This window comes from Hemitrygon akajei, chromosome 4 (assembly GCF_048418815.1).
Source record: "Hemitrygon akajei chromosome 4, sHemAka1.3, whole genome shotgun sequence".
In the NCBI taxonomy this organism is placed as follows: Eukaryota; Metazoa; Chordata; class Chondrichthyes; order Myliobatiformes; family Dasyatidae; genus Hemitrygon; species Hemitrygon akajei.
The window spans coordinates 128,774,767-128,801,125 of NC_133127.1; the positions used below are offsets into that span (position 1 = coordinate 128,774,767).

The following is a 26,359-nucleotide window of genomic DNA, read 5'->3' on the forward strand; positions in this document are numbered from 1 at the left end:
TCTCATCAACATTCCTGACAGGAGCAAGTACCTTTCACATAGGCCGATGACCCAAAATCAATAAGAAAACTTGGTTAAGATTTTCAATGTTTCAACACTTCAGTTTTTTTTTGTTTATTCTTAAAAATACTTCCCAACATAACCCTTATTAAAACATTCACCCATGGTAATATTTTTCAGCATATGTTTGACTGCATATACAGTATAGTGCTTTTTAAACTGGAGGATGGGAGCTGGTGGTGTGAGAGTGCTGCAGTACCGTGGCTATGAAAAGGTTACCACAGAACCATAGAACATTACAGCACAGTACAGGCCCTTCAGCCCTCCATGTTGTGCTGACCCATATAATCCTTTAAAAAAGTACTAAACCCACACTACCCCATAACCCTCTATTTTTCTTTCATGCATGTGTCTGTCCAAGAGGCTCTTAAATACCCCTAATGTTTTAGTCTCCACCACCATCCCTGGCAAGTCATTCCAGGCACTCACAACCCTCTGTGTAAAAAACTTACCCCTGATGTCTCCCCTAAACTTCCCTCTCTTAATTTTGTACATATGCCCTCTGGTGTTTGTTACTGGTGCTCTGGGAAACAGGTACTGACTATCCACCCTATCTATGCCTCTCATAATCTTGTAGACCTCTATCAAGTCCCCTCTAATTCTTCTACGCTCCAAAGTTACTGAGGCTGTCAAAACAAGTTTGTATTAGAGTCAGCAGCTGTCATAATTCCCATCTGATTAATAATGATTTTAGGAGCCCTGTGCAACAGCAGGAACCATTACACACCTGGACAACATAAATAGGCAAAATACCTCTTGTGTATTGTACACAACTTCTGAAGTTCAGTTCCATTCAAAACCACCAAAGTTGGCTTCATCATACTTAAGAAATAAGGACATAAACTACTCCATTTCACTGACTGAGTAAGCTGACAGGGGCAAGATTTAAAGGAGATTTAAGGGGCATATTTTTCACATGGAGTGTAGGTATACAGGACTGCCAGAGAAGATGGTAGAGGCAGATAAAATAGCAATGTTTAAAAAACATTTGGACAAGAATTTTGTAGAAGGATATGGGCAAAATGTAGACAATTATGAGTAGTATAGTGGTATCTTGGTCGTCAAGTCTACATTTCCATGCTATGTAATTCTATGAATCTAAAGGGAGAACCTCAGATAAGGTGAGCCCAGGACTGTTGTGGAAATCTTCACTGACAATTAATAAGTTACAAAGAGTGAACACGAACAAAGGAAATCAGAAGTTGTTGAATAAAGCCTGTTATAGAGAAGACATAAACCTTTGTAATAGATGTAATAGTTGCAAAAGTTAAGGATTTAGGGTAAGATACAAGGTTCTAATTATAAATAAATGGTTGAAATTAGTTTTCCAATACAAAATTAAAATGGGACCATGAATATTTTCAAAATATGAATGCTGTTAGAATGTAATGAAAGATTCTTTATGCCCTAAAATTTTAATTGGTTAAAAGGGTTTTCAGCAAGGTGATAAAATTCTCACAAGTGTTTTTTTACACATTGACTTATTAAAACATGAAAGCACTTGATAATAAATGACCCGCATAAAAAGGATTACAAGAAGATATGGAAAGAAGTTGGTTGAAAGGCAGAAATATAAAAGGTCAGAAAGACAAGGAAATGTCATCCAATACCATTATATGACAAGCTAGCTGCAGATCAAGTGCAGATATATCTCAAAGTAATGGAAGAGTGCAATAAAAGAAGTTAGTTTAAAATAAAGGAGAAAGAGGCAGATTTATGTAGAAATTTTAGAGAGAAATGATTATCCAAATAAATGGATGAGAGGAAAGTACATTTATGTAACATCATTCACCAAAAGGTGAAATGTACTAAAGTTTGAGAAAAATGAATATAAATGAGGAATTAGGAAATAATCTGACCAAGTTTAACAATATTGAATTTGGGAATAACAAATTAATATGAAACTGTGATTATGCCAGTTGCATACTGACTGAGTGGATCTGCTGGGGACCAACATCGTCAGCAGCCTGTATTCTTGAATAGCCAGGTTTGTGTGGTTGGGCAAATGGTTTATACCTGAACTGGTAAACTTTGTGTAATGGTGCTACACCGGAAGTTTTAGAGGATAGATGTCCTGTATCGGTTCTCAAGCATAAGATGTGCTCTATTGGTAATAAAGAGGTGATAGTTCTGAAGGCCAATGCCAGAGGTACAGTCCCAAGAACCTAAATGTTGTGCTGCAGCAAATTGTTATGACCTTTCATGAATAGTTAACTTCAGTCAATGCATTTTCAAATCCATTTCCCAACAAGTACATCACCAGAGCCACAAGTAGCTCAAACTGCCACATTCCATCACTCCTGACAATATCTTCCTGTCATAGCTTAATAACACTGCATCCTCAGTGCTGCAAGCTTCACTCTTCCACAAACTGAATACACTTCCAGGCGTACAGCGATGACTGATACTGTATCCCTACAACCAGGATAGATGCAATATTGCTCATCATTGAAGCATCAATTGCTCTGGTCATGGTTAGAGACAGAACTGTAAACATCAATGATAATAACATTCTCCTACCAAGTCATCCTACCAACACCTCATATTCTGTTCAGTTCACACACTGCTTTGATTGATATAAGCTTGCACCCTAATGCATCACAAACTTCTCCCCGTGTTTAGGAGAACCTACAATATAACTTTATAGAGTAGTGCAGGAAAGGTAGTGCAACACTGGATTTCACACTACAGTCACCACCTTCTGGAGGAATAAAAATAAAAAACCTGGAAATGTTTAGGCTACCTGAGTAGAAAGAATAATGGAAATAACATTTCACGTCAAAGAACCTTCATCTGAAAGAGGAGAGTGGGAAAATAAATTAGTGGTTTATTACTATCTGAATGGTGTCAAGTTAGGAAAAGGGGAAGTACAACGAGATCTAGGTGTCCTTGTTCATTAGTCACAGAAAGTAAGCATGCAGGTACAGCAGGCAGTGAAGAAAGCTAATGGCATGTTGGCCTTCATAACAAGGGCAGTTGAGTATAGGAGCAAAGAGGTCCTTCTGCAGTTGTACAGGGCCCTGGTGAAACCACACCTGGAGTATTGTGTGCAATTTTGGTCTCCAAATTTGAGAAAGGACATTCTTGCTATTAAAGGAGTGCAGCATAGGTTCACAAGGTTAATTCCTGGGATGGTGGGACTGTCATATGTTGAAAGACTGGAGCTACTGGGCTTGTATACACTGGAATTTAGAAGGATGAGAGGGGATCTGATTGAAACATATAAGATTATTAAGGGATTGGACAGCCTGGAGGCAGGAAACATGTTCCCAATGTTGGGGGAGTCCAGAACCAGAAGCCACAGTCTAAGAATAAGAGGTAGGCCATTTAGGACAGAGTTGAAGGAAATCTTCTTCACCCAGAGAGTTGGGGATCTATGGAATGCTCTGCCTCAGAAGGCAGTGGAGGCCAATTCTCTGGATGCTTTCAAGAAAGAGTTAGATAGAGCTCTTAAAGATAGCGGAGTCAAGGGATATGGAGAGAAGGCAGGAACGGGATACTGATTGTGGATGATCAGCCATGATCACAGCGAATGGCGGTGCTGGCTCGAAGAGCCGAATGGCCTACTCCTGCAGCTACTGTCTATTGCTGAAGGATTGGATAAGAGATGGATAGAGCAAAGGGAATATCTCAGATAGGGCAAGATCAGAGTTGCTATGGGGATATGCTGTTGACAAATTGAGCTCATTGATAGATGAATGAAGGCAGTTTGGGAAAGATAATATGTACAAAGATACCTAAAATCTGTGTGATATGGACACTTAGAGAGATGATGCAAAAAAATAAATGTAAAAGCTGTTAACTGCAGAGTGTTAAGTCTGTCAAGCAGCTCTGAGCATAACGTAGAGGAAAGTAAGCAAATATATATGCATAACATATAAGAGAAGTGTTTAGTTCTGATACAAGCAGGGTACAAATCAGCTGAAGCTGTTGAATTCAGTACTAGGCCTGAAGGCTGTCATGTGCCCTTGTGAAAGGCAAGGTCCTGTTCTTCAAGCTTGCATTACAATGCAGAAGGTCCTTATGAGACAGGTACCAAAAGAATTCACAAGGATATTTACCTCAGGTTTCGATGAAACGTGTTTGGCATGCAGTAATTTATATCTTTGGTCTGGGATGTTTATTTTCAGGTAGATTTCCCCAGCTGGTTACTGTAATGAGTCACTGATAGAAGGTGAAGAAGATGGGGCTTGTGATTATTTGATTCATAGTTGGTCGTGTTCTTCACAGACAAGCTAGGTAGGAGTCAAACCAGCTTGACTCTTCCTTTCAATGGCCACTTCCATTTGAAGCCCATCATCCTACTCAGGTTTCTCAGCTCCTCGTGGTGTAGCTGCTGCTGCTCACTGTGCTGACCAAAAGATGATACCTTGCGATGGCAAGTTATGTACAAAGCCTGGCACCTGCTTTATCGACTGTGACATGACTCCTCGAGAATGGTACAGGGAGCACAAGTTACCTGCTTTCCTCTTTATCACAGTTCTCAGTGAACCATTTTGATCCCTGCATACTGCTTGCATTGAATGGCGTGGTTATGTGCAAACAAGCCATCAGTTTCTTGTGGTGTCAGAACTACAGATAGTCCACAGACTGTTACAGAATCACTATCCAGACACTGGGCCATGCAATCTGCTGCCAATGGTCACATACTAGCCGCATGGCCCATGCAGGAGTCAAATCCTTTCCAGTTCAGTATCAGTGACATGCAGTGTCTAAAGTGTGCTGTGTATTGACAATAGTGCCCAGCACATGCTGGGAAAATCCCCATGCTCAGAAATTTTGCAACCTTGCTTGTAGCTTGTGTTTTAAGCAATGAAGTTGGCCTGATTGGAATACAAAGAATCCATATCTCTGCCTATGCAACAGAGGACAACAAACCAGGATCTATTGCAAGATGCTGCAGCTCCAGCCTGGAAGGAGCCATGTACATAAAATCTCTGGCCACAGTTCCTTGACAGCCATAATCAATGAGGCTTTTACTCCGATTCTACGATTGCAGTTGTTGGTACATCAATTGGCAGATTTCAGCAAGGACAGTGCTATAGAAATGCAGAGATCTTAGTTCCCCTCAAATATTAAGGTAGAAAAATTTATTCAGTGAACTTCTTGGGCAGATATGACTCGCCCTGCACATCAGGAGTTTTGGTGCTATGAACATTTCAGAGCTTAGCTAGCTTGTCCCTAAGCATTGATGAAGAAGCCAAATGTCAGAAAAATACATAATACAATACATTAACTCCCTCATGTATACCCAGCACAATTCCATGTACTGTACATACAGACTGCAATACAAAGATTATAATAGTTAATTTTCCATTTACTATCAGCTATAGATTAAATTGTGGATTAATTGCTCATATGAATAATTTCATTTCAAGAGAGCACTTGATGTGGAATGAAGGAAGTAAAGCTATATTTGTGGCCTGGAGGTAACATAAAACTCTATGCCATTTTTACCCTTACATTGGGAGATGAGTTGTTGGTCAAGCATTCAGTTCACAGGTGGCTGTTCAAATCCTTCCAAGTCAGGTGAACCTGGTCAGGCCTGACCCAGACCTGAATGGAAATCGGCTTACAGCATCCAGTACAAATTGATACCAAATACAAGGACAAATACTTTATTGTCCCCAAACAATTGATACTAGGGCGTACAATCGTCACAGTGATATTTGTTTCTGTGCTTCGCGCTCCCTGAAGTACAAAAGAAAATGGTGGGCAGAGGGATCCTAAAGCCGCTCTGCTTCAATCTGACCAGCAGCCCAGCTCTTTTCCCACGCTTCCTCGGTAATTTGTGCATCTTTCCAGATTTCCATTGATGCAGTGTGTTGTTGGCAGCTCTTTGAGGTTGGTGGACGCGTCCCGCGGGGATCAATCGGCGGGTTGCGTTGTCCGGTGCTCCAGGTTGGGCTGAGCGACGGAGGAGGATCCGCTGCCAATTCCAACTGTCGGGGGCCCGGGCTGTTAATCGGGTCGGGCCCCAAAGCCGACACTTAATCCCGGAGGGCCGGGCTGTCGATCGGGTCGGGCCCCAAAGCCGACACTTAATCCCAGAGGGCTGGGCTGCCGGCTGAAACAAGTCCATGAACTGTGTCACAGTTGCGGAGGCCTCCACTCCAGCTGAGCCCTGGGCTCGATTTCTGAGGTCGGCGGCAGAGACCTCACTTCCAGCAGCTGTGGATGGCCACCAACAAGGCTCTATGGTGGTTGCTCCGGGAAAGCGTCTGGGGTATCTTGAGGTCTCCGACATCACTTCTGTGTGCTCGTTTGCTTCGGAGAGGTGCTGGTCAGAATGGGTCATGTCTCCAGGCGCTCCAACATGGTAGCAGGCCGCGGGTCTCTGGGAACGTGGTGGACCTCGGACCAGGCCTTGACGATTGGGTCCAGACATGGTCTGGAGTTGAAGCAATTCTGGCGCATCGATGATCTCCAGCTGGGTCAGTAGCTTCTCCAGGGTGTTGTTGATCTTACTAGATGTAGCAAATTGGAGGTTTAGAAGGGTTTCTTGGGTATAGAATAGTGTAGAGGGCAGTTTGCTCGGCAGAGCACGCTCAGAGTCACCAATTACCGGCGCCATCTTAAATTAAATACCTAACAAGCAATCTCATTTAATGATAGAATGAACTGTTTGATTTGGAGATGGAAACTGCATGTTGAACCTGAGATGGTATTCCACCAGTGCAAAGAGTGATCAGAAATTGCCATGTGCATATTCATTGCTGATTTTTGGCAGTGGGTCATGTGTCATACTTAGTGTGCATCTCTGGAGAGGCAACATATTCTGTGAACCTAAAAATAAAAGTAACACCTTCATTATCTGTAGAGCATTCAATTCAGGAAGAGTCCTGTGTTGTGGTCTGGAAGAGTATATTTTACCCTGCTTTCTTTACGATAGACAACTGTTTCTGTCTCTCTTGCCATTCATGGCTTCCCTGTTCCCCAGAGTGATCAGAGAAACCCTGCCATCTCTAGCTTTCGATGTCCTCTCCTTGCTGTGCTCATAGCCAACCTTTGCTTTCTCCTTCCTACCAGTCCACACTCTCTGCCCTGCCCTCCTGCAGCGATCGCCTCTCCATCCTTACCACTACCCTCTCCCCCAAGCACCTGTCTCCAATTTGACCCTTTTTGCTCTTTGGGGAACATTTTGAAGAGACCTTGCTTGTAGCTTCTTGCTCTTGTATTCCATTCAGCAGCTATCTATTTGACTGTTTGCTAGATGGGAAACAGACCAGAAGTATTTTAATGAAATCTGCGATTCTGATGTGACAGGACCCCCCTCCCAGTATTTGGCCTCAAGTGTTTCTTGGTTCCCTTTGCCCTCCCCACTTATATAAGAAGCCTTCGTTGTGACATCCCATGACACAAGTAGGACAATCATTTTAACTCCAATAAATTTCACTTTAATTTTTCATTGCAACGATTTTCAGAAGTCAAATAATAAAATTTAATTGCTGCATAACTCTACATGTTGATTCTCTTTCATTAGTCTCATCTGCTACAGAGTCACAGATGCCTCAACAGAAGCTGTACTCTAGAGAAATGAAGGCATTCTGTTGGAGATTTTTTTCTCTCCCAAGTTATGGTGGAAAACATTTTAGAGTTAAAGTAGACTTTATAGTGGTGAAGGCTTGAAGACAAAACAAAATACAGAGTAGAGGTTAATAACAATGTGAAAATACCACTGGTGGTTGTTTCACAACTGCTGAGAAACTGCAACAGAAGGCTGCATTTTTACAAAGACACATGCCTGTTCATGTTAATTGCTCAGACAAATGAGCCAACTGTGCACATAAAGCAGCAATAAATTACAAATGTAATGAAGAAAGTGTAGACTGATGTGTCTTTTGAAGTCATGTGATCCAAATTTTCGCAGTAATATATTAAATGAGTTTGGCTATGGTTAGATTAAATTAATGGTAACATAGTCTGCCAAGGAACTCCTGGGTGGGGAATTATACAGTGTTTACAGAACTACAGGATGGGTTCCTAATTAAAAGACAGCACTAAATACCAAATGTACATTAACCTGAAAAAATGCTTTACAAAAGAAGCTTGTTTTGCACGTTAAGCTCTAATCATATATGAAAAATATTATCAATCAGTCTGGAGTAGAGTCTGAAATTTAATGTCTACTTATATCGCTCCATTTTATGTGTCTGAAGTGTACTGTAGAAATTTCCACAGGATTATAACTTAATAAATAAATATTAACTTTACTGTCTTGATAATTAAGTAATGGAAATTATATGAGTCAGTGGATAATTAAAAATTAAGATTGTAATTTTATTTGAGGGGCTGTTACATCATAAATTTACCAGGTTGTAAACATTATTGACTACACTTGTAGATTAAACTGCAACACTATAACTGCCTTATAATATGAGGTATTTTATAAATAATTATGTTTCATAATTACAAAATTATTCATTACCATTACACTAACAAGACAAATTATTACAGCTGCTTTCCACAGACTGATACAGTCAAACATCATATGACATGGACACAGCGCATTTTGGTTCAAAATAGTGATAATCAGCAAATCAAGCCCAAGTATATAAAATAGTCTTCTGTTAAGTTAAAAACACAAATCCAATACATATTAAGCAAAAATCAAAATTTACGCTAATTATATTAATTGGCACTGTTTTGGTGACTGCACCGAATACAGGATGTGAAAAAGGGGCAGATTTCTCACAAGTGCAATGGAGCTACACTTTTGGTGTTGTGAAAGGAGCTCCCTTCGGTACTCATGCATGATGGAAGTGAGTTGACAATTCTGAAGGTAGATGGGACTTGAAAAGGAAAGCACTTCCTTCTCCAGCAATTGTGTGCTTCTTTTGATGGCAACAGATGCACAGAGCATAGTTCAATAATAATTATGATTTTGACCAAATGTGCACAACTATTTCACAGTCTGCAATTCTGTCACTCATAAATCCTGAATTCATATGATACCAAGCACACCTGAACTATGCAAGATACATTAACAAAAATCAAAATAAATTTCATAGATTAGGAAGATGAATCATATTTTGCCTAAAATCATTAGAAACTCTGTTTTGATGCATACATGATAGCACTAAAATTGCAAGAACTTGCAGATTTTATAGCAAACAGCTGGGATGAACACATTGATCGGATCCTTAGTGAGAATGATTTTGACAGTCACAGAATAGCTGATTTCTCACAATGCAGCATTTGCACTCTCTTTTGCCAACTCGTTCAGAAGCGAAATAACAAGCTGCTGTCAATACAAATGAAGTTATGAACAAAAATACAAAATACAAGTCTGATTCCCTAGAATAGAAAAGATAAAGGAAAATTTTGTGGAGGATTCGTAAACTACTGAGGTTTGAAAATTGTTTTAAGCCCCATGAGATAGGAAATTCTTGACAGACTCTAGTGAACTAATATCTTTATTTTCTGGAATTCAATTAACTTCAAAATTGGTTAGTGGAATCTGAATAGGAAGATTTGTTAATTCCATCAATGTCATTCAGAATTTTAGCATCCAGGTGTGTGTGTGTGTGGACTTGGAAAGTTTGATCCATAGAAGTTTACAGTGATTTTTGAAACTGATTCCAACCTAACCTTGGGGTTTTTCTGAGTCACATGAGGGATGGCATCTTGTAAGGAACAAGTAGCCTTATAAGCATGTTGATGCCATGAAAAGTGTCTGATTTAACTTGCTCCAATCACTTAAGTGTAAGTAGTTGTATTTCCTAAGCCCTAGGAACAATGGTAGCTGCACTGAGACAAGAGCACGTTTAAAAGGAAGGTATATGCATCCTCACCTCTGCTTGGAGATCAAAGATTTAATTCAGACTCTGAAGAAACCAGTCCTTTGATTTGGTTCCCAATCGACACTCCCTAACTTACCACTGTTTTCTCCAAATTTTGGACCGACCCAGTTCATATAGTTTATTCTGGAGTCTTGCTATCCCAGCTGAAAACCAGCACTCTCAATCAAATAGTTTCTCTTTTTGGCTAAAATTGTGATCCTCACTCTTTAACCATCCTATGCCTCATTCTTACTTGTAGCCACCTAAAGTCAATCCCAGTAATGATCCAGGGCTCTTTTTCAAAGGGTCTCTTTTTTAGTGAGAAATATTTGCTTAACCTTGGATCCAGATACACGACAGAATTACAGCGCAGAACCTGGCTATTTGGCACAATTATTTTATGGTGATTCCATATAATCATACCCATCCTTTTTCCTATCATCCTTTCAATCTGCCCCAATCCTTCTTTCTTTCCTCATTATTCCTTCTTCCCCTTCTTAAGCAGTCCATTCAGGTTGACAATGACATGATTCCACTGCCGTTCTTTGGTGCTGAAGTGGATTATGAAACCATTTTGTGGAGAATAGGTTAGAGGAAAATTAATGAGGAATGGGATTTCCCTGAGAGCTGGCATTCACTCAGTGGGCTAAAGTATCCTCCTTCTTTGTTGTGAGGCTCAGTTGGAAGTTGGCAAGTATGATGTTGTAGGAATAACAGAGACATGGCTGCAAGAGGACCAGGGCTGGGAAATGAATATTCAAGGATATACGTCCTATTGAAAGGACAGACAGGTGGGCAGAGGGGGTGGGGTGGCTTTGCTGGTGAGGAATGAACTTCAGTCTCTTGCGAGGGGTGATATAGAATCAGGAGATGTAGAGTCAATATGGATAGAACTGAGAAATTGGGAACAGTGTACTGATTGTGGATCAGGATTCGAAGGGCCGAATGGCCTACTCCTGCACCTATTGTCTATTGTCTATTTTAAGGAAATATGTGATCTTTAATAATTAGAATGGGAGGCTTTGCATTTTTGGGCTGCCAAGCACTCCCAACCAAGGGACCTGAGGCTTCTAATGGTTTCCCAGATGCCTCTTCTTCATTTTGAAAACTCTTGGATTACCCAGCTTTCCCTCAGCTGTTTGATGCAGGAATGCACAGCACTTAATAACAGGATCCTAAAATTATTGTCTGAATCAAACTTGCAATTGGTCAACTTTTCATCTTCTTTATCATTTTGGCAGTTATTAAATTATTTATTTAAACTAGATAAGCAACAGAGTATAAACTAGGACTATGAAGTTATTGGTTAACTCTGTCCAGAGTGTAATTTTAAGGCCCATATGCTGCAAACAGACAGAAGTTTATTGATCCCTGAAAATAATTGCAATTTAAAATTCCATTATCATCAGATAAGTAAAACGTCAAGCATTTCTGTCTTCATGATGTTCATTTGCTCTCTAAAAATTTACTGAAATATTTGCAAACGTAATTGTGCTCATGTTAAATGATTAATGGTTAATAATGTTGGTGTTTTTTTGCTGAGGGAGGAGCAGAGGAACAGAAGTGGTAGTCCACTCCTTCTTCACAAAGAGCCACGGCCCACGGTGCTGACATTTTTTTTACAGTTTTTTTACAGCCTTGTCTAGTTATGAAGAATGAGTTGGAGAATGGCCACTAAGATTCACCCCTGTTCTTGGCAGAAATTTTTTTGAAAACAAGATAAATAATAATACATGAACTTCTTAGTGCAAACATGACAGAAACTGAGCATAAGCAATTTACTTGCAACCAAAATATGTTGAAATGCCTACACAGTCACAATTTGTTGCTGGATGCCAAATAATAGCCTTGAGATTTTTCAGTTGATATAACCTAACCCAAACTCAAATGTGTCAGCCAAAAGGAGTAAGCCTAGAACATACAACTTCTACAGAATTGGTGTAATGAGCTTGTTTATTTCCAGGACTCTTACATATATTTCTATATTAGCCATCTAGAGTTACACATTATTCAGTTTTTCATGAGAGATTTTATTTAAATAAACTTTGTGGTTGTAAATTAAGTTATTGAGTTCTGTATCACTTGAAAGTTTTCAGTTATCTTATTTCATGATTTTTTTGCTTCGTACTATTAATTATTTATATTTTTCATTTGTCTTTTCAACATGTTAAAACTACAAATTTCTTCGATATTTATTACTCTCTCCACTAATATTGTCGATGCTTCTGCTTCCCCTATTTTACTCTGATTTTATTAATTTCTGATTCTTTTAATTTATTTCTGTGATGCTGAGTTTTCTCCAGTTTGTATATTATTGGTATTCTTTTTTTCTTTCTATCTTGAGTATTTTTAAGTATTTATTGCCACTTTTTGTTACTTTCTGTTAATTATTTTTCTTATATATTCCCTGTTTCCACCGATCTGCATTGCTAAGATTATACTCTATCTGGCTTGATCTGTACAGAAGCTTGTTGCATACTTGATATTTCAGTGATATTTGAGTAATATTCTAAATATATTGTCTGATTAAGCATTCATTGGTGTTTACATAATTCATTACAGCTTATATGTAAAACTATGTGAATGCCTTAAGTCATCATGCCAGTACATCATAAATTTACAGTAAAAACAAAGTTTATATGCATCTCTCAGGCTCCCTTTTTTCATTCAATTAGCTTTATGTTTTGTAGTTACAAAACATAACAGTGGCAATGAGGTTTTTTTATAACAAACTTAAGATGGCTACCTACCTGTTGAATCACAGTGAGCCATTTGAACTTAAAAAAAAAGCATACCAAGATGTTTGAGTTTTAATCGAACATTAAATTCAATTAAATTTAATCAATTTAAATCGAAAATTTTAAATGGACAAATTCAATGAACTGACTACTGGATGATAATAATAATAACTTTTAACAAATATCAGAAATGGCGGGCTACATCAGAAAGATAGGTTGCACAAGTGATAACTACATATTGTATACGGAGTGAATTGAGCAATATTTTAAAGCAAATTAAATAGCCAATGGCAAGCAAGTTCCAGTTATGCTGAATACATTGGGTGGAAGAGTATATAATTTTCTTCAAAGTTTAACTGCTCCACACAAACCAGCAAAAATGAGCTTTGCTGATATCATGAAAGTAATGCAGAGACATTTTAAACTAAAACCGTTGTTGATTGCAGAGTGTTATATGTTTCTTAAGTGGAATCAAAAGGCAGCAGATTCCATTTCAGCTTACATGGCTGACTTGAAGAGGTTGCCTGAGCATTGTCAGTTCAGCGATGAGCTTAATGATGCACTGACAGATTTAGTTTTTAGATTTACAGATTTATTTAGCTTAAAGAGAAACAGCAGAAAGAGACACAATTCAGTTGCAATCAGGAATGAAAGTGAGTGTGAACAAAATTATAATGTCTAAGCAGAAGCCAGTCTGGCCGAACAAACTTTGTTACTGTTGTGGCAGGACTCACATACATCAGACCACTACAGGTTTAAAGGCAAATCTTGCAAAGTAGGACACATACAAAGAGCATGTCAGGTAGACAAAAATAAATGGACTGCACAGGGAAGAGGTGAAGATAAACAGTCAAGTTACAGTTTCAGAAAGGAGCATGAATGATAATGATGATATGTTTGCAAAACCTTTCTGAAGGGAAGCACTTTGGCAATGCTCAGGCCTATCTACAGGTGTAGATGGAAGAAGAGTCCAAGGTGTTTCTCACCATAAAAACTCACAAACATCACTATAATGGGCTTATTTTTGAAGTAATTTCTACATCTGCACTCTGGCAGAAAACTATGCTGTGGATGTCTATATATATAGCAGTTGTGTTATATAGTATACTATGTTGATGACAAGGGACATATTCACCATCTCAGCACAGTGTTAAAAGGATTAGAAGCTTATGGGCTCAGAGCTAACAAGTGTGAACTCTTTAAACCAAGTATCACTTACTGTGGCTACACCATTGATGCACAAGGTTTACAAAAGTGTGCTTAGAAAATTCATGCCCCAAGGTCAAAGGATATGTCATAGTTATCGTCCATTTTAGGATTTGCCAATTACTATAACAGGTTCCTGCCAAATGTTGGCTACTGTGCTCCACCACCTCTTGAACTCGTTATTACAGATTGGGAAGAATTGACAATGGCCAAAACAATGTGAGATGGCTTCCAAGAAGGGCAAGAAAGGGGTCCAAACCTGTCAGAACCCCTTCCTGCAGTCCCAAAGACAACTCTTACAACCACCATGCAGGAGGCTCCAAACCTGAGATTGTTTCACAGCCACTAGTCTCACATGCCAAACAGAGTGACTCCCCCACATCCTTGTCAGGAAAGATGATAATCCCACAAGAGTATGGAATGCTCCACCATGATTAAATCATTAGGTCTGAATAGAGCAATTCAAAATTTACTATGGCATGGATGTCAATAGAGCAGATGTATTATATAAAATACTATATATATATACGTCTGTGGCTTTCTTTATTGAATTGGAGTTTACAGCTAAGCATGGTGGAGTGTTGGAGTGTTATATATTTAATATTTGAGTAAATATATTGTTTGATTTGCATTCTTTGTTGTTCGTGTAATTCAATATGGTTATTTGTAAAAGTACATGAATGGCATATGTCCACACACCACTATGTCATACGTTCATGCCTCACTTAAAGTAAAAACGAAATTTACATGTATCTCACGGTATCCCTGTTTTTCTTTCAATTAGTTTTATGTTTTGGAGTTACAAAGCATAGCAAAGCTTAACCTTATAAGAAGGACAGGGATTTTTGTTTGTTTTCAAAATGTACTGCAACTTATTCCAAAGTGGGGTTATTTCGCTGCATCACCCAAGTAATCCCAAAGTTCTGCATTCAGTACATCTCCCTTTAGGACCCACCTTTCCATGTACCTATCTAAATCCATCTTATTTTACTTGCTGCAACCACTTCCCTGGCAGCTCATTCCATATACTCACCACACTCTGCATGCAGAAGCTGCCCTCTGGTTCCTTATAAATCTTTCTCCTCATGCTAATCCTATGCCACCTAGCTTGGACTCCTTTCCTCACCTATCACTCTACCAGTCTCTTTATCCAGTGCATGATCTTTTGTCGTTTCACTAGCTGCAAAGGGATTCAACCACCAGTTATGTCCTTCCCTCCCCAGTCTTTCTACTTCCCACATAAACAACTCTCTCTGCTTTTCCCTGATTCCCACATCCCTCCCCACTCACTCTTCCCCATCTCCTGATACTTGCCCCCATAGCCGTAAGGAGTTCTCCTTTCCTCGCTCCCATAGTGACCTGTCTTCCATCAGGCTCGTTCGCTACCAGAGTCAAGCCAAATGCAAGCTAGTGAAACAGCAACTCATATTCCACTTGGGTAGTCCACAACCTAATGGAATACAACAAACTTTTCAGTTTCTAGTAATCTGAGCTAGTTTCTCTCTCTTTATGATCCAAACTAGTTCTCTCAACTAACATCCCCCTCCACCCTAACAAGTTTCATTCTGTACCCCTTAACCCCTTGGTTCCATCTGGCAATTGCCCGCAGAAACCTAACTTCATTCCTCCATTTTCCTAAATTGGATTATCTACCAGACAACAACCCCCACCCCCCCCCCCCCAATGCTCACCTGGTTCCATCTAATATCTGCCATCCCCAGCTTCACTCCTCCCTCTCAGCTCTATATACATTCAGCCCTGCTTATCCGCGGGGGACCCCCTGCAGATACCGAAAAATGTGGATGCTCAAGTCCCTTATTTAAGCTGTCTCAGTGAGGTGGTCTTTAGGACCCAGCGGAACCCCGGACCTTATTTGACCGGCTTTCTGCACTGGCTTTCCTTCCCCCACATCAGAATCAGAATCAGGTTTATTATCACCGGCATGTGACGTGAAATTTATTAACTTAGCAGCAGCAGTTCAATGCAAGACATAGTCTAGCAGAGAGAAAAAAATAGTAAATAAAATAAAACATAATAATAATAAATAAACAAGTAAGTCAATTACATATATTGAATAGATTTTTTTTTAAACGTGCAAAACAGAAATACTGTATATTTTTTTTTAAAATGAGGTAGTGTTCAAAGCTTCAATGTCCATTTAGGAATTGGATGGCAGAGGGGAAGAAGCTGTTCCTGAATCGCTGAGTGTGTGTCTTCAGGCTTCTGTATCTCCTACCTGATGGTAACAGTGAGAAAAGGGCATGCCCTGGGTACTGGGGGTCCTTAATAATGGACGCTGCCTTTCTGAGACACTGCTGCCTAAAGATGTCCTGGGTACTTTGTAGACTAATATCCAAGATGGAGCTGACTAGATTTACAACCTCCCGCAGCTTTTTTCGGTCCTGTGCAGTAGCCCCTCCATACCAGACAGAGATTCAGCCTGTCAGAATGCTCTCCACGGTGCAACTATAGAAGTTTTTGAGTGTATTTGTTGACATGCCAAATCTCTTCAAACTCCTAATGAAGTCCCTGTCTTGCCTTCTTTATGACTACATCGATATGTTGGGACCAAGTTAGATCCTCAGAGATCTTAACACCCAGGAACTTGAAGCTGCTCACTCTCTGCACTTCTGATCCCTCGATGAGGATTCATATGTGTCCCTTCATTTTATCCTTCCTGAAGTCCACAATCAGCTCTTTCAGCTTACTGATGTTGAGTGCCAGGTTGTTACTGTGGCACCACTCCACTAGTTGGCATATCTCACACCTGTACGCCCTCTCGTCACCACCTGAGATTCTACCAACAATGGTTGTATAGTCAACAAATTTATAGATGGTATTTGAGCTATTCCTAGCCACACAGTCATGTGTATATAGAGAGTAGAGCAGTGGGCTAGGCACACACCCCTGAGGTGCGCCAGTATTGATCATCAGCGAGGAGGATATGTTATTACCAATCCGCACAGACTGTGGTCTTCCAGTTAGCAAGTCGATGATCTAATTGCTGAGGGAGGTACAGAGGCCCAAGTTCTGCAATTTCTCAATCAGGATTGTGGGAGCGATTGTATTAAATGCTGACCCATCATCGATGAACAGCATCCTGACGTAGGTGTTTGTGTTGTCCAGGTAGTCTAAAGCTGTGTGGAGAGCCATTGAGGTTATGTCTGCTGTTGACCTATTATGGTGATAGGCAAATTGCAATGGGTCCAGGTCCTCGCTGAGGCAGGAGTTCAGTCTAGTCATAACCAACCTCTCATTCTCATCCTCTCATTCCTGGTGCAGCTTCTCAACTTGAAGCGTTGACCATTCCTTTGCCTGTCATTACCCCCTCACCCTCACCCCAGTTGCTACCTACCTGTTGAGTTCCTCAACTGGTTTGTTTTTCATTTTTATATCTCCTTCATTTTTTATCCCTCTTCCCATTTGTATTTCTGTCTATCATACCTATCATTTAGTCATAGCCTGAAGGAGATATGTATTCATGTTGAGATCAACAAATTTAGCTACCATTTCTTCTTCAAAATCAGGTATCAAATTGTAAAATTTTGAAGACCATAAATGAACCCTGTGGCATACAAATCATTGCAATTTGCTTCCCAGAAGAAGATTAACTTGTGCTTTCTCTTTCTTTCCTCAGCCAACCAATCTTCTGTCCCTGTTGACATCTTAGCTTCTCCACCTTGAGCTCTCATCTTCCATGATAATCTCTGATGTGGCACCTTATCCAATGCCCTCTGGAAATCCAGGTTACTGTATATCCACTCAGCAGCTGTCCCTTATAAACTATACGTTACTTGTCCAAAAACTTAAATGAATTGGAGTACCATCAATTACATTGAACAAAACTTTTTGAGATTACCATGACATTTTATTAAACGCTCTGTTATAAATTTTCTAATAATAGCTTCTAACATTTTCCTGTGATAGATGCTTCATGAACAGGCCTGCAGTTTCCTACTTTTTGTATCTTTTTTATAGAATAAAGGAGTTATATTCATCATTTCAATCTTATGTAACCTTTACTGAATCTCAGGAATTTTGGAAAATTAAAAACAATCCATCTAGATATCCACTTCTTTTATATCTGTAGGATAAAGCACAAAAGGATCAGTACAGGATGATGTGAGATGGTGCCAGAGCATGGCAGGTCATTTGAAGCTGTGGTTAGCAGATTTACTTCTATGACTACAACATTATATTCTGAGTCTTGAAGCAGGGTCTCGGCCTGAAGCGTCAACTCTTTATTCTTTTCCATAGCTGCTGAGTTCCTCCAGCAATTTGTGTGTGTTGCTTTGGATTTCCAGCATCGGCAGTTTTTCTTGTGTTTGTGATATTCTGCATTCTGCTTCACTATTTACTTCTCAATGTACTTACTTTTCACATGATCTGACTGGACAGCAACCAGCCAAAAGCTTTCAACTGTATCTCAGTACATGTCAATAAGAAACTAATACCAGTACTAAGACAATCAGGACACAGGGATTGTCAATCCACAGCTCCAACCAAATGCTCTGTCCCCCCTGTTTAATTCATCTGCCATCTCTTTGCTTTCCAGTATTAATTCCCCAACATCTCTTACTTTGTAAACTCATTGGTTTTTCAGGATCTGCAGAAACTCTTACCAATTTAATATTTCTGGCTAGCTTCATCTTGTACTCTGATTTTTTTTCTTCCTTCCCATGAGTTGTTCTTTGTTGTTTAACACTATGAAAGAAATGTCAGCTAAATCTAACCCTTGAGAGCTTTACAGTGAATCACGTGTGCACCAAAAACTTCTAAGTAAATATTTGGGATGCTGTTGCAAATTTCAAAATGTCAGCGTGGGAAAGTATGATGTGTTCCAGAGAGTAAATGGTTTTGTTATCCTTACCTAAAGAAGGTTATTAAAAAGGGAAGAATACATGGTATTGGTGAGGCCAAAGACCCTTGTTCTAAAAAAATTAAACAATTCAAGATTCAAGGTTGTTAAATGTCATTTCCAGTACGGAAATATAAAAGAGATGAAAAGTATGTTTCTCCAGATCTAATACAGCACAAAATGAAATCATAATAATATAAAAAACAATAATAATTTAAAAACACAATAATTATGAATATGTAAAATGGTTTATATACATAGATTAACTGTAAGTCCATAAAGTAGCGCTAGGCACTGGAGTATTTGTACATGAGATGACTGACAGAAAATAATAAAGTATTAGCAGTTGGGGGTGTGGAGGGCCAGGTTAATGGGTGGAGATGTTGATCAGCCTTACTGCTTGGTGTAAATAACTGTTCTGAGTCCAGTGGTCCTGGTGTGGATGTTACATAGCCTCCTTCCTAATGGGAGTGGGACAAACAGCTCCTTAGCAGGATGGATAGAATCCTTCATGATGTTACCGGCCCTTTTCTGGTATCTTTCTGTATATGTGCCCTTGTTAGTAGGTAGGCTGGTGTCAACGATGCCTTGAGCAGTTTTGACATCCCATTATAGAGCCTTCCAGTCTACCGCAGTGTGGTGTCTGTACCTTGCAGTGATGCAGCTTGTTAGGATGCTCTCTACTGCCCATCTGTAGAATAATATGAGTACAGATGTGCATAGTCCAACTCTTTTCAACCTCCTCAGAAAGTAAAGGCATTGGTGAGCTTTCCTGATTGTGTACAACGCATTCTGTGACTATGAAAGTTTGTGTGAGATGCACAATACCAGGAGTTTGAAACTGCTTGCAGTTTCCACTGCTATACCGCTGATGTAAAGAGGTACCTCCTGTATCTAACAAAGTGGACACTGAGTGTGTGTTTGTGGCCTGTGCCGCTGTTGCCCAACCATTTCAAGGTTCGATATGTTGTGCGTTCTGAGATTCTCTTCTGCACACCACTGTTGTAAGGCGTGATTATTTGATTTACTGATACCTTCCTGTCAGTCTGGCCATTCTACTCTGTCCTTTCTCATTAACAAGGTGTTTTCATCCACAGAGCTGACGTTCACTGGATGTCTTTTTGTTTTTCGTACCATTCTCTACAAACTCTAGTGACTCTTGTGTGTGAAAATCCCTGGAGGTCGGCAGTTTCTGAGATACTCAAATCACCCCTTCTGGCACCAGCAAGCATTCCACAGTTAATGTCAATTAGATCAAACTTCTTCCCCATTCTGATGTTTGGTCTGAACAGCACCTGAAACTCTTGACCATGGCTACATGCTTTTATGCATTGAGTTTCTGCCACATGATTGATTAGATTTTTGCATTAACAATCGGTTAATTGGTCACTATACTCATAGTGTACCTACTAAAGTGCCACTGAAAGTATAGTAATTTTTACACATCTCCTGGTACGTTATCTCAATACTCTATTAAATACCAACATAGATTACAGGTAGTCCCCGACTTACGGACAATTCATACTTACGAACCGAGGATGGAGAACGCTGTCCGCCATATTAAGTCAGATCACGACGCCGTCTGCCATTTTAAGTTGTTGCCGTTGACACTGTTGAGTGTTTAACTTAGTACTTGGCTTAACCTTTTCTTAGTAAGATTCACCCTGACCCTGCCCCCCGCCCCCGTTCCGGTCGGCTGGTGGCGCAGTGAGATCAGCACTGGGCTGGAGAATGGAGGTTTCCGAGTTCGATCCAGTGACAGACCGCTCCCGTGCCGGGTTGATGTCGATCCAGTGACTCCCGTACCATCTGTGCCGGGTTGATGTCCAGCTCGCAACTCGACCTTGTAAAAAAAAACTGCCTCCTCCAGTTTAAATTCCCACACGGAATATTGTGGATGATCAAATACCCAAACCCAGCACAGCCCCCACTTTTCCCATTTAGCCTGTCTCAGTGCAGTGGTCCTTAGGACCCAGTAGACCTGGGGACCCTGTGGAGGTCGGGACCCGCCGCTCGCAGTGTTTCGTTCCATTGACGGGAAGCGATCGCAATTGAAAGTAAAGTGGAAATAATAAAGCGTTTGGAAAGAGGTGAAATGCCATCGGTCATTCGAAAAGCGTTAGGCTACAGTCGGTCAACGATCGGAACAATTTTACAGGATAAAGTGAGAATAATGGAGCCTGTGAAAGGCCCTCCCCCGATGAAAGCTACAATTATTACTAGGCAATGCAGTGGTTTAATTATTGGAATACATATGTTTCTTAAGTATTATATGCATAGAAAGGTAAAATATATACTATATACTAAGACAAACATTTGACTAACTGACTCTAAATAATACCAGATGTACTTGTTCCAACTTACGTACAAATCCGACTTAAGACAGACTCAAGAACGGAACTCGTACGTAACCCGGGGACTGCCTATACCAGAGCACAATTTGTAAATTTTATGACAATGTTACCATTTTACTATTACCTATAGAACTCTTGCACAGCACAGCTGCATCAGCATACCTTTTGATTGTAACACTGGTGTTACGTACCCGTGGGTATCTTGTACCTGTCACATGACAGTGATGCAATTGAGGCTGTACTGGAGATGAGGTAATGGTCTTGTGATGGGGGAGTGACGTCATTTTCCCACCAGTGAGAGGTCATGTGATAGTTTTATTTCAACTGGGTATAAAAGGAGAACCCCGCCCTGTGACGTGGGCAGTCCGTGGTTGAATTTGGTAGTGACTCCATGCTGCTGCGTATTCCGATGTTATGACGGAGTTTCACTTAAAAGTGGAATTTTACTTTCTGCCTTAAGTCAAAGGTTATTGTCGGCAGTTTTGCCATAATACTGCCAGTCCAGTCATTGGAGAGTGAAGATTTGAAGTTCAGGAAGTTAAAGATCGAGGAAAGTTGATTTCGATGGTAAAGCAGGTTCGACCTTGTTTGATTCTCATTCGGAAGGAATTCATCAGTTATGCCCATGATAACCCCTGTTCTACCAGAATAATAGAGGGTTGGGTAAAGTTTAGCCAAAGAAAGGTCAGTGCCTTTAAGCTGTTTATTTCCTTCAATCGTAAATCCTCCAGGAAAAGCATACTGCAGCTGGGAACAGCAGTAACACGACGTGAAAGAGAATTTAAATAGTTTCAAGAAGTCTCTCATAAGCGACTGGGTAAAACTTTGGACTTTCGCATTACTACTTCTAAGAACTGGTTTTGCATTCTCGCTTTAAGAACTGTTCCAGCGGCTGCACAGCAGCTGGTTTCTGGTTAAGTTAGTCGTTTGTTTACTTTCAGGCTTTTTTAGTGGTGTTTAATAAATGTTTACAGGTTATAAAAACCTGCCTCAGTTATATATTCATTGTTGCTGATTTGTGACATTGGATTCAGATTCAGATTCAGTTTATTGTCATTTAGAAACCACAAATGCAATGCAGTTAAAAAATGAGACAACATTCCTCACAAAAGCATATGACAAAACAGTTTATACCAGAAAATCCACATAACATTTGGCAATCCCAATCCAGAGTCCAGAGAGGCTGCTGCATATTAATATCGCGCTACCATCTTAGCATGTTCCCCAGAAAGGAGCCCCAAAACCACCAGACAAAACAAGAACAAAAACTAAAGCTACAAGACCTGCACAAAACCACATAGCTACAACATATAGTTAAAACAGTGCAATCAATAGCATAATTGATTTTTTAAAAAAACAGACCATGGGCACAGTAAAAATAGTCCAAAGATGTTAAAAGACTATAAGTTCGAAAGAAACAACCACACAGTTTCCACAAGTCCTCAGGGTCTCGATAGACACGTCATCCCACGCAGTCAGCAGAAGGGAGCACCCCCGCTATGGACTTCCATGGCGCTGCTCGACTCAGCCTCACAGACGCAGCACACAATGAAAGCTCCATCGAACCCAGTCTCGCAGACACAGCACACAGTAAAAGCGACCCGACTGCAGCGGACTCCGAGTCTTTCAAACCTCCGAGCCTCCGACCATCCCCTCCAGCACAGCTTCTCCGAGCACCATCCTCTGCCGAGCGTATTAAGATGCCCCACCAACACGACCCCGAGGACTGGGGGCCTGTTCTTCTCAGCAGAGACCCGGACCTCACAGCAGCAGCAGCAATGAAGAAGGCCTTCCTGGAGATTTCCAGATGTTCCTCCGTGCTCCCACGTCCGTTTTTCATCAGATTAGGATTGCGCATGGCACCCTGCTTAATAAATAACATATCAGCTCCGGAGTGGCCGCTGCAAGCTGCGTCGCACCGCCATCTTGGCCCCTCAGTGGTGCAGTTATCTTTATTACATGTATTCTAATTACTGCTACAAAATTTCCCAAAATGTTGTACACTTTGATTTTATTACTATTTCATAAGGCTACAAGAAGTAAAACTTAGCAATTCTCGGTGGGCAAGAAATGTTGCTATGCATCAGTTGTCTTATAATCATTTCTAAATCCCATGATCTGATTTAACTATGCAACTGCCATTCTTTTTCTGTCACAATCATGACAAGTGCTAATGAAAAGTTCTGCTGGGTAATCAGGAGAGCTAGAAATGTTTGTGGTAGAATTCTCTGTCTGCAGGGAGATTTTTAGTTCAGAATATTTAAGACTTTATATCAATTAACAGACTCTTCCCATTAACAAAATCCACAGTGATCCACAAACTAAAAAGTTGCTTTTAAATTAGACATCAGTAGATTACAGTGCTTTGGACCATTTGCAAAGATATAAATGCCTGGTTAATGTACTCTATTTTGCAGACTATTTTAGGGAAAAAACTCTTGAGGTCAGGTCATTCTATTCTTACAGAACAGCAAGAAGAAAACATGTACAATGCTGTTTAACTTCTCCTGTCCCTTTTATCGAATTTCTCTAACAGGAGTCTGTTTTATTAAATATCTCCTTAAATATCTCTATCAACGTATGTTATTAACACTGGCTGATCTCTATGTATCTGGTATGGAAACACCAATGCCCTTGAATGGAAAATCCTATAAAAAGTAGTGGATTCAGCCCGGTCCATCGGAAGAAAAGCTCTTCCAACCGCTGAGCACATCTACATGGAGTGCTGTTGCAGGAATGCAGCATCCATCATCAGAGAGCCCTCACCACCCAGATCATGGTGTCTTCTCGTTGCTGCCATCAGGAAGAAAGTACAGGAGCCTCAGGACCTAAGCCACCAGGTTTAGGAACAGTTATTATCTCTCAACCATCAGGCACTTGAACCAATGGGGATAACTTCACTCAACTACACTTGCCACATCATCTAACTGTTTCCACAACCTATAGACTCACTTTCAAGGACACTTCATCTCATGTTCTAGATATTTATTGCTTATTTACTTATCATTATTATTTCTTCTTTCTTTTGTATTTTAACAGTTTGTTGTCTTTTACACATTGGTTGGTGGTCATTCATTGGTTCAATTTTGTGCTTTATCTTCTGTGTTTTTGCTTGTTTTTTTGGTTGCCATTTGCACGATTTGTTTAGCGATGGAGGGGTCGATGTTCCTGTGGCCATTTGCGTGATTTGTTGTTTGCGCATGCGAGGATTGATGTTTTTTCTTTGAACAGGTTCCATTGTTTTCTTTATTTCATGGCTGTGTGTGGAGAAGATGAATCTCAGGGTTGTGAATTTTGAAAATAAATGTACTTTGAATTCTTTCAATCTTTTGAACTTTGAATACCATGCCTGCAATCCATTATTACAATCATTGTTAGGTTAGATCTTGCATCATAGAAGGCGGCGTTACTTCTTATATGTTAAGTTGTAGCTATTATTAATATTTTAAGTAAATTATATTACCACAAGAAAAAGATGCCATCTTTTGTGGTTAAGTCCACTGGTTATGTTTCCCAGTGGTTGAAACTGAAGAACACATGAAAAGGATTATATGTGCAAATACTGAGTTAAATCAAGTTCAGCACGAAGCACAAATAGGAACAAAATATGTTTTTATTTGCTCAAGTTTCCAGAAGTCCAGTTCATTATTGAAACCTCAAAAATGTTGTGTCCTTATTTGATGTTAAATTAACTGCACATTTGACAGTTCCCATATGAGACCCAAAGTGTTAAATTCTGGATTAAGCTGATTTTAAATCTATTTCATACACTTCCAGCAAATTGAGTGAGCATTATCTCAATAATGATACTGATTACCAGATCAGAGGAGTGATCAAAGGTTTTTTTTTGGTTTTTCTACCACAGCATAGCTGTTAATTGGGACTGGACAGAAGACAGATGATCAAACACAATAAAACACCATTCCCTGCAAAAAAGAGCTTCAAAAGAAACTTTACTAATTAGCTGATTTTTGGCAATTAAAATTCAGCTGTTTCGCAGTAGTCCGTCCCATCAGCAGCTTTCTCACTTTGAATGCAAATCTATTCATCTGTAGGTGTATACTCTGAATGGAGCATTGTATGTAAGAATGTTGCAAGGCAGATGAAATTTCACCTAAGTTGTAGAAAGAACTTTTAAAGTTAACATTTTATTACAATTATTTTTAATTGTGAAACAATTGACTTTGAAATCTTTTTTTTCCTCTCTTCTTTGAAGGCCAGAGAATGGAAGAAGCCATGTCTCTCATTTTGCCCCAGGACTGAGTCTGCAGAAACTCTGTCTGATCTGTGGTGATGAAGCCTCAGGTTGCCATTATGGAGTCCTTACATGTGGAAGTTGTAAGGTTTTCTTCAAAAGGGCTGTTGAAGGTAGAACACTTCTTTTATATTCAACAATAGTTTTGCTGTTGGTTTTATCCTGGCTGCAGTTTTGTGAATGTCCCTTATTCAGATTATATTTTCCGATCGATTTGTCTTTGTACTTTGAATCTGCAACCATAGGTTTTTATGAGATTTTTAATAGCATATCTTAAAATGTTTCAGATGGGATACAGAGAGGATTAAATCTATGTGCTGGTATTTTAAAATTTATAAAATCAAGCAATTCTGCAGATGCTGGAAATCTTGAGCAATGGCAATTAAGTGCAGGAGAAGCTCAGCAAGTTGGGCAGCATCTATCTGGGGGAATAAACAGTCAAAATTTCAGTTTGAGATCCTTCATTAGGACTGGAATAGAAGGGGGCAGAAAAAAGATAAAGAAGGTTTTGGGAGGGGAAGGAGTACGTACTGCAGATGATAGATGAAACCAGGCAATGAGAAAGTGGGTGGATGCTATTTTTGTTATATCATACTTTCATTGTAATTGTTTGTTCCTTTTTGGGTTGAAAATATTGATATCTATAGTTGATGTCAATGTATTTGCCATGAGTAAATGTTTGGGAGACTGCTCAGCTGTAGGTTGTAATGTACTGCAGGAACTGAAGAGAAACCAAGGCATTTGGGTTTCAATGTGGCCGCCTTGCATTTTGTTGATTTTTTTCTAAAAAAGTCTGACAACCTCCTCCACTACTCCATCAGACGAAAGAAGACCTGGGTACAAGTCATATAAATTAAAGGCATTTTGATTCATGAAATCTTTAAAATCTGTACTCATGAATCAACTTCCAGCATGTAAAACAATCCTTCATCACTGACACACAGAACAAAAAACAGTACAGGAGCAGATCCTTTCCCTACATCTATCCACTTTGAATGAACATCAACCATAACAGACACACCTTCCTGAAGAAGGGTCCAGTAAAATTGGCATTGTTCCTTGGATCACCACCAAAGGAGCAGAGAGATACCCTTCTATGTCCTTGA

General features: G+C 39.8%; 1 protein-coding gene across 4 annotated transcripts in view; it reads left to right on the plus strand.

Annotated features, from left to right (window-relative positions):
• The window catches only part of LOC140726642 (progesterone receptor-like), a 299,505-nt gene that overhangs the window by 17,672 nt on the left and 255,474 nt on the right, over nt 1-26,359 (plus strand). For all 4 annotated transcript variants that reach the window (XM_073043275.1, XM_073043276.1, XM_073043277.1 and 1 more), the window contains exon 3: nt 25,215-25,366. In XM_073043275.1, the coding sequence (XP_072899376.1) occupies nt 25,215-25,366 (152 nt within the window). The remainder of the gene's footprint in view (nt 1-25,214; nt 25,367-26,359) is intronic.